Source organism: Danio rerio, chromosome 1, assembly GCF_049306965.1.
Source record: "Danio rerio strain Tuebingen ecotype United States chromosome 1, GRCz12tu, whole genome shotgun sequence".
In the NCBI taxonomy this organism is placed as follows: Eukaryota; Metazoa; Chordata; class Actinopteri; order Cypriniformes; family Danionidae; genus Danio; species Danio rerio.
In genome coordinates this window covers 49,542,592-49,551,138 of record NC_133176.1, presented here as the reverse complement: position 1 = coordinate 49,551,138, position 8,547 = coordinate 49,542,592, and the positions used below count along the sequence as shown (strand labels likewise).

The 8,547-nt window shown below is 37.5% G+C and overlaps 1 protein-coding gene across 2 annotated transcripts; it reads left to right on the top strand.

Moving 5' to 3' along the window:
- Positions 1-862: 862 nt before the first annotated feature.
- LOC100002818 (serine/threonine-protein kinase pim-2-like) lies at positions 863-7,817 on the top strand. 2 transcript variants are annotated; one of them, XM_073954304.1, is made up of 10 exons: positions 863-1,060; positions 2,479-2,955; positions 3,207-3,336; positions 3,936-4,115; positions 4,301-4,398; positions 4,495-4,545; positions 5,371-5,752; positions 5,836-6,012; positions 6,227-6,356; positions 6,449-7,817. In XM_073954304.1, the coding sequence occupies exons 2-10, from the start codon at positions 2,758-2,760 to the stop codon at positions 6,456-6,458; spliced, it is 1,356 nt and encodes a 451-aa protein (XP_073810405.1). In that variant the 5' UTR covers positions 863-1,060; positions 2,479-2,757; the 3' UTR covers positions 6,459-7,817. The 2 variants fall into 2 exon arrangements, with proteins under 2 accessions (XP_073810405.1, XP_017212515.4); XM_017357026.4 differs by having other exon boundaries at positions 2,479-3,336.
- The last annotated feature ends 730 nt before the right edge of the window (positions 7,818-8,547 follow it).

The following is an 8,547-nucleotide window of genomic DNA, read 5'->3' as shown; positions in this document are numbered from 1 at the left end:
TGGCCAATTTCTGACTAGTGAGGTTATTTGTGCCTACCAGTTTTTAATTTGTCCAATAAATCCTAATACATTTTTTCTTTCTCTTGTGGACTGATAATTTATGGACAATTTTAGCCCAACCCTTCATATTTCTTATTCAATCTTTTATGTTTAAAACACTAATGTCCACTTAATATTGACTGTGATAAACAACTTTAATACATGTTTATATGCTTTAGTAAAATATCACCTCACTGATGACAAATTTGTTTTATTTATTTTTTTATTTTTTACTGACTTCAATAACAAAGATACAAAATCCAATTTTGCACAAAAACAATGATAATAACAGATCAGGATAAATAATATAAGTATATATATATATATATATATATATATATATATATATATATATATATATATATATATATATATATATATATATATATATATAATTAATTTAATTAATTAAAAGAAAAACAAAAGAGAGAAAAATATTTATTTAAACAGATACATAACTCAGATACAGCAAGAGGAAACAAGGATTTATGTATCCTTGATATTTCAAAAATATTTATCATAATAATCCAAGAATATATCACTTTTCTTGTTATTAACTAGTCTAAGAGATTTAGCTAATAAAAACATCAATTTCAATTAAAAAATGTGAAAAAGAAGGCTGCGAATTGGAGAATTTTTGTTTGTGAATAAAATATTTTCCATACAAAATAAAAAAGTTATTAATGTGGTTCTCTGATATATCAGTTTTACCTTCATAGTAACAAATAATATCTTGAAGTTGTAAGTGTCTGGAAGAAGCAATCTCATGACGAATAAATAGAACGAGGAGAAGGCCGTTACGTCATAGCCGACAGAATTCCTCAGAGTGACAAACGAACGAGTACAGTGAACAGTGATTTAATGACTTTAGCGACTTGTTTTGCGTCTCAAATGGAAAATAATAAGTCAACTGTGTTTTTTCATCGAGTTAAAAAGATCACGACTGACTTTGTCAACAATAATCATCAGAGTGACACGATGGCTTCTCCTACACCTTGTACCACGACGAGAAGCCCAACAGGTGAGATGAGAGTTTACAAAAACGGTGTATTCCCCACCTATTATTTAATAAAAACTATAATAATAATAATATATCGCCATATAACGAAGCTTACCGACTTAAGAGTCAAATATTCAACCTCTCGTGATTGTAATGATTTCGTGTATATTGTATATTTTCTGACTTTGGGATTGAGGCCTGCTGCCATTTTATGTATTGACATTCTGGCTTTAAAGTTTCTCCTTTCCACTCAACAGAAATTGTGCCTCGCTAACGTTACTGATACAAAAAAACATTCTAATATTACTTTAATTTAAACTTTATGTGTAGACCTGCGCAGTAATTTTCTTAGTTTTTCATGGTGTGGAGGAATATTTGTTATATTTGAGCAAACTGAGTGAGAATATTATATTTAAGGCTTTTATTTGTTAAAGCAGGGATAAATTAATACAATTGAGGGAAAGTTGGTTTTATATTCACACATTCTGACTTTCTTCTTAAAAATATAATAACAGAAATATTGTTTCAAATTCTAAATGGGAAAATCATATTAACAGCCAAATTACTATCATTCTACAACATTGTTTACAGTCAATTAATTAGTTGTAACTCTGATTTAAAGTCTTACATGCTATTTCACACTCAGTATTCAAATTAGCATGGTAAACAACATGGAGACAGTTAAATTAACAAATATAAACCCAATTTTACCTCCATAATAATAAATGTGTATAGCTCTGTTTCTCTAACTGAAGTTCTGGAGCCAGACTTCTCTTTTCATTTGAAATTCTAAGACTGATTGTTAAATGTTTTAAGTTATAATTTACTCACAGATTTCATAACTGAAGATCCAGAGCGTGAGAAATTGTTCACTTTGAGTTTGACGATTGCTAATGGAAAGCTGCAAAAATATGGATTTTGTTTTTATTATTTTTTTGTGGTGGAGAAGTGGTGCTTGATTGAAAAACATCGATGTAGATGTGGCACCCACTGACAAAAAAATAAAAGGCTTCATAAATTTGATTAAACATTGTGATGGTGATTGTTAATAGCTCAAACTAAAACTATAATAAAATATTCTATAAATCAGAATTTTGACTCAAAAATGAGTTATTATAATGGTTTGCATTTCGTGTGAGCAGGAGTGAAATGTTTATTTTTGCAAAACAGTTGCTTATAGGATTTTTCCTAATGTCTAAAATGGATGACTTACCGACTATTTGTCAGGTTGTATTTGTCATTTTACGTCATAGAAATGATTTGCAATTCCAATTAATTATTGTCGTTTTCAAACATTTTTTTATTATAATTGTACATTTATTGTTGATGTTTCTTTTGTGTGATTGTCTTTTATATGTCTTATTTTCAGCAGTTTGTCTATTTTAAACTTGTGGTTAAAGAGTTTTCTAATATTTCCCTGTTCATTTCCTTTACTTCAGAAAACCCAGAGAAAAGGAGGAAAGGGAAAAAAGTCTCTGCTTTCTTTAAGAGAGTATGGAAGGCTGCAAAGCGCCCTTTCCTTAGCTGTGACCAGAGCAGAGTGGTTCCCTTTGAACCACAGTCAGATAACGACTATTTCGAGCACCTGCCTGTTCCAGGTCCCTCCAGGACCGTCGCAGCACATGCAGACCCTGAGCCGGTGTTGTTGCCAGGCCAGGTCTGTGAAGAACCTCAGCCGTTGAGTGTTCCGGGCCCCTCCAGGATCAAGCAAACAGCAGATGTGCCGAATGCAGATCGGGCTCGTCCTGAGTCCTCAACGGCCCTCACAGGTCATGTTGACACTGAGCAGATGCGTCCGCCAGTCCAGGTCTGCGACAGTCTTGAGTCGTTGGCTGTTCCAGGACCATCCAGGATCCAGTCAACGACCATCGCAGATCATGTTGACCCTGAGCAGATGCGTCCGCCAGTCCAGGTCTGTGAAGAACCTCAGTCGTTGAGTGTTCCGGGCCCCTCCAGGATCAAGCAAACAGCAGATGTGCCGAATGCAGATCGGGCCCGTCCTGAGTCCTCAACGGCCCTCACAGGTCATGTTGAAACTGAGCAGATGCGTCCGCCAGTCCAGGTCTGCGACAGTCTTGAGTCGTTGGCTGTTCCAGGACCATCCAGGATCCAGTCAACGACCATCGCAGATCATGTTGACCCTGAGCAGATGCGTCCGCCAGTCCAGGTCTGTGAAGATCCTCAGCCATTGAGTGTTCCGGGCCCCTCCAATATTAAGAAAATGACGGATGCAGATTCGGTCAGTCCTGAGTCGCCTCCGTCTGTTCAAGACCCCTCTAAAATTGATGGGACTGGTGGTGAGTCATCCTGAATTTGGTTCATTTTATTTTGCCATCTGTTATTTTTACTCTTTGTTGTTTTTAATTTATAAATCAGACAGTGTCATTTGTTGTACTGTTGGTTGTGTATTAATTATTACAGTGCTAAACATATATGAGTACACCCCCACAAATCTCTCATTTAAATTCATATGTTCTATAGGATGCTTTACAATATTCTATATTCTAATATCTTTCCATTTCTAAAAATGTTCTGTGACTAAAATATTCTTTTAATAAATAAATCTGTTTACTAAATCAGTTTTGTTCAAATGCATCAATATATATTACTATATATTACCCATATTCACTGAGAAATGGATAAATGTAAAGCATATATCAGGGGTGACCAACCCTGTTCCTGGAGAGCCACCAAACACACCTGCCTGTAATTATCACGAGGTGTTCAGGTCCTAATTAATTGGTTCAGGTGTGTTTAATATGGGGAGCAACTGAAATCTGCAGGAAGGTGGCTCTCCAGGAACAGGGTTGGCCACCCCTGGCATATATGAATGTTCTGAGCACTGTAGCTGCAGCTTTGTTCATGAAGATGTTTCTGTTTGTTTTCTTCATTTTAGAAAACCCCAAGAAAGGAAGGAAAGGGAAAAGAGTCTCTGCTTTCTTTAAGAGAGCATGGAAGGCTGCAAAGCTCCCTTTCCTGCATTTTACGCCACAGCCTGAGCCAGAGCCAGAGCCAGACCTTGAGTCAGTATGTCTGCCAGGCCAGGGTCCTGAGGAGGCTTCTGGGCTCACTCCTGGTAAGTCATCATTCTGTAATTCATAATTAATATAGATTATTAATCAATTTACTCCTGCACTGATAGAAGTTACTGCTTTTAGATCATTGCATTAGGTCCAGATTTAAAGGACAGGAGTCATATATTTGATCCGCTTCATACCAGACAATATAAAGTAAATCTCCTTGCTTTTTTCTGTTTTTCAGGACTCGATCTGACTCAGTTTGAAGTCGGAGACCTGATTGGAGAAGGAGCTTTTGGCCAGGTGTATGTGGCATCTCACAAACGCAGTAAAAGAGTAAAGGTAGAGAACTACTTTTTAAAAATTCAGTCAACATTTTCCTCCTGATTAATAAATATAAATAATTTGTTGGCTTTAATTTAATTTGTTTTTCCACAGGTTGCCCTGAAGTGCATGGTGAAGAGTCAACAGGACCGTTATCTGGACGTTGTAAGTTGATTTATTCACACAACAGTGAAAATGTGCTGAGCGTTTACTCATCCTTCACTTGTCCCGTACCTGTCTGGACCACTTTAAACTGAACTCAAAAGCAGATATGTTGGAAACAGGTAGCCACTGACCTCTATTGTAGAAAAAGAAAATACTTTTGAGGTCAATGCTTACTGGTTTTCAACATTCTTCAAAATATCTTCTTTTGTGTTCAGCAGAAGAAATAAACCCAGAGACAAGTTTTGAACACATGAATGTTGGGCTGTAGAATGAATTAAAATTCATTTAACATTAATGGAGGTTTTCCCAGAGATGGGTTGTGGCTGGAAGTTCATCCGCTGCGTAAAAACTTGCTGGATAAGTTGGCGGTTCATTCCGCTGTGACAACCCCGGATTAATAAAGGGACTAAGCTGACAAGAAAATGAATGAATGAATTATTGGAGGTTAAAATGATCATTGATTCATATCCCGGCCCCTAGTAAAGCAGTCTGCATTCATTTCTACACAAAGCTGGAAATCAGGGAAATCATGTAGCGGGACTTTTGCAGCATGGGATGTGCTTGATTTATTCGAGTGTATACGAGTCATTCAGAAGTGCTAACGAGCTCTTGTGCTGTTGTGTGCATGTGCTCAGCCTCAGAGACGGACAGAACACACACATGTAGAGTCCTCTTTTAGCTTAAACTGCATGACTGAATGCTCAAATGCAAGCAAAAATGTGTCAGAACATGAAGCTTAGTGATTATTCACATACTGAAGTTTGTGTTTCTGTACTTTGTGGCATTCTGCTTTGGTAATGTCTTTGAAATCTGTTTTCTTTCTAGGATGGTCATTCCACACCTGTGCTTGCAGAAGTGGCAATGATGCTTAGGTTGATGAAAGCTCCCCGATGTCCAAACATCATCAGATTACACAACTGGCTTGAGGTTGAGGACAACTTTGTTCTCATTCTGGAGTACGCAGAGTCATGCCAGACCTTGCTTCAGTACATCAAAGACACAGCGGACATTGAGGAAAACCAAGCACGCCAGTTAATGCGTCAGTTGATCCGAGCTATAATGTTCTGCACCGAGCGTGGAGTTTTCCATGGGGATATACACACAGCAAACATCCTGGTGACTCTACCCCGATTAGAGCTCAAATTGATCGACTTTGGATGTGCTCAGCCAATTACCCAAAAGCCTTTCAACAAAAGTGACTATCGAGGTGAGTTGACATTTTGTGTTAGTTTCTTTGGTCACAGTATTGTCTCATGAAATGACTGAATTCTGGAAATGTCTCTCTTACAGGAGCTGGACATGGCATGCCACCTGAGGCTTTGAGGTGTCGTGTATTCCATGCTAACCCGGCATACGTCTGGACAATAGGCATTATGCTGTATGAAATAATGCATGGACGACTGGCCTTCAATAACAGACAGTCAATAATGTTTGGCGCAATTCAGATACACCCCAGGTTATCCACAGGTAAGCAGACAGCTCTGAACAATCTCAGCCTCAGTGACAGAATCAAACATGTCAGTCATAAGTCAAATGGATTAAATATAATGCTTACAGGACCTGTAGATATTAAAGTCACTTAATTGTGGATGTTTTGTAACATTTGATGTTGTAAGATTTAAAGACGTTCATGAATGTTGAGTATGCAGACATATTTCACACTCTCTGTGACACTTTTCAGCATGCGTGGACCTGATTTCCCAGTGTTTGATCCGTAATCCAGCTAAACGGCTACAGTTACACCAGGTAGAAGAGCACTGCTGGTTCAATCCAACGACCCCAAATCCTGTGAAGCAGTTATACAAGAGGAGGTAGAGGAACACACAGAGTTTTATTTGACAGCCTTTCATATTACTGTTTAAATAACTTTGTCTTATTTCTGATTGTTTTTCTTCATTTTTAGAAAAAACTAAAGAAGCGAGGAGGAGGAGAGCACCATTTCCAGACATTCACAAGACTGTTAAAGTTATTAATTACTCCCTCATGTCATTCCAAACCCCCAAGACCTTACAGTCAGTGTCAGTTCATGACGTGTGTTGAAGAGAGCTCTGTCCTGCGCTGTATGTGTGTCGCACTGCTGACGTTTACCTCAGATGTGCCCACGCTTTGTTTAAATGAGAGGAAGTCGCGCAGGCCTCTGGGTTAAACATCAGCAGTGTGACACACATACAGTGCAGGACAGAACTTCTAAAGTCGTATTTCTGTTTTATTGTTTTTGTCTTTTTCTTTCTGCCTGAAAGAAGTTTCACTTAAAAATGACAGCTGTAGCTCCAAACCCCTGACACCTTTCATCATCTTCAGAAAACTTGTGAAAATATTTGAGATTAACTGCGAGAACTCTCTGATCCTCCATAAACCACAAGAATGAAGAAATGTTTAAATCCCAGAAAACTTCATCAAACCATGAGAGCTCTGTCCTGCGCTGTATGTGTGTCGCACTGCTGATGTTTACCTCGGATGTGCCCACGCTTTGTTTAAATGAGAGGAAGTCGCGCAGGCCTCTGGGTTAAACGTCAGCAGTGCGACACACATATAGTGCACTGTGCTCTTATGAACGTGCGGTTTGAGGGTCAGAGAGCTCTCAGATTTCATCTAAAGTTTTCATTTGTGTTCTCAATATGAAGTAAACATGAATTTGAACTAAGGACATGAGGCGAGTAATTAATGACAATAATGGTAATTAATGGTGCCTGGACTGCAGCTCTGCACAAGATGTTTGGCCAGAGGAGAAATGGTCGTGCCCAACTGAGCCTGGTTTCTCTCGAGGTTTTTTTCCTTCACTTTAGTCAATTGGTGAAGTTTTGTTCCTCGCCACTGTCGCCGCTGGCTTGCTTGGTTTGGGACTTGTGGAGCTGCGCATCGATGGATTTGCTCTTTAGTGTTTGGACTTTCAGCAGTGACAATTAAACCACACTGAACTGAACTGAACTGAACTGAACTGAACTTCAACTCTGAAAACTGGACTGACACAGTTTCAATTTTCTTCTATGTTAAGCTGCTTTGACACGATCCACATTGTAAAAGCGCTGTAGAAATGAAGATGAATTGAACTGAATTAATGCTAAAACTCCATTAGGAAGTCCAGTGCTGTCACAGTTTTCTCCTCTAAAGTGTCATCAAAGATCTGCTCAACTATTTTCTACCTCATCAATGAATCTGGTGTTCTGTCACAAGGGAAAGGGATTGTTTTATAATTAAGTGTTCATAATTGTTTTGTAATGAATTGCTTTTATATATTGTTAATAATTCAAATAAAATCATGTGAATCAAAATGAAGCTCTGATAATAATTTCTGTGACTTTTCTAAATGACTCCTTACTCAATTAAAGAGAGAGTTCTCCCTAAACTATTTACTCAAGTGCTTCCAAACCTATGAGTTTTTTTCTTCTTCTGTTGAACACTAAAGAAGATACTTTAAAGTCTGAGAACCTGTAACTACTGATGTCCATAGTAGGAAAAGAAATACAATGGAAGTCAATAGTTACAGGTTTCCAGCATTTTCCAAAATGTCTTCTTTTGTGAAAAACAGAAGAAACTCATAGTACTGTAAGTCATTTTGGAAGGGCACTTTCTATCCAAGACTAAAAAGGGCATGTGCCTGGTACATATCCATAATGAGCCTGCATTGATTTATATACATATAGATATATATAGATATATATGTATATGTATATAATAAATATAAATATATATATATATATATATATATATATATATATATATATATATATATATATATAAATATACAACAGTTCTGTCTGTTTCTCGAATCTGATTGGCTGATAGCCGTGATATATTTAAGTAATATCAGCACCCGTACAGCCTCTTTACCCTTTGTGTATTACTCCGCTCACATACAGCCAGCAAAAAGCAGACACTACAGATCTAAAGTTTAAAAGATGCTTGCTCAGCTGTTTAACTGTCAGCTTATGATTTGAATCAAGAAGAAAGTAGTTCCCCATACAAAAGGGTTTTTGAGACTCTCCATGTTTGCTTTTGTTT

Coding starts and splice junctions, on each gene's coding strand:
- LOC100002818 (XM_017357026.4), top strand. CDS start 901: ATGACTTTAGCGACTTGTTTTGCGTCTCAAATGGAAAATAATAAGTCA. Junction 4,399..4,494: donor AACGCAGTAAAAGAGTAAAG/GTAGAGAACTAC, acceptor GTTTTTCCACAG/GTTGCCCTGAAGTGCATGGT. Junction 4,546..5,370: donor AGGACCGTTATCTGGACGTT/GTAAGTTGATTT, acceptor TTTTCTTTCTAG/GATGGTCATTCCACACCTGT.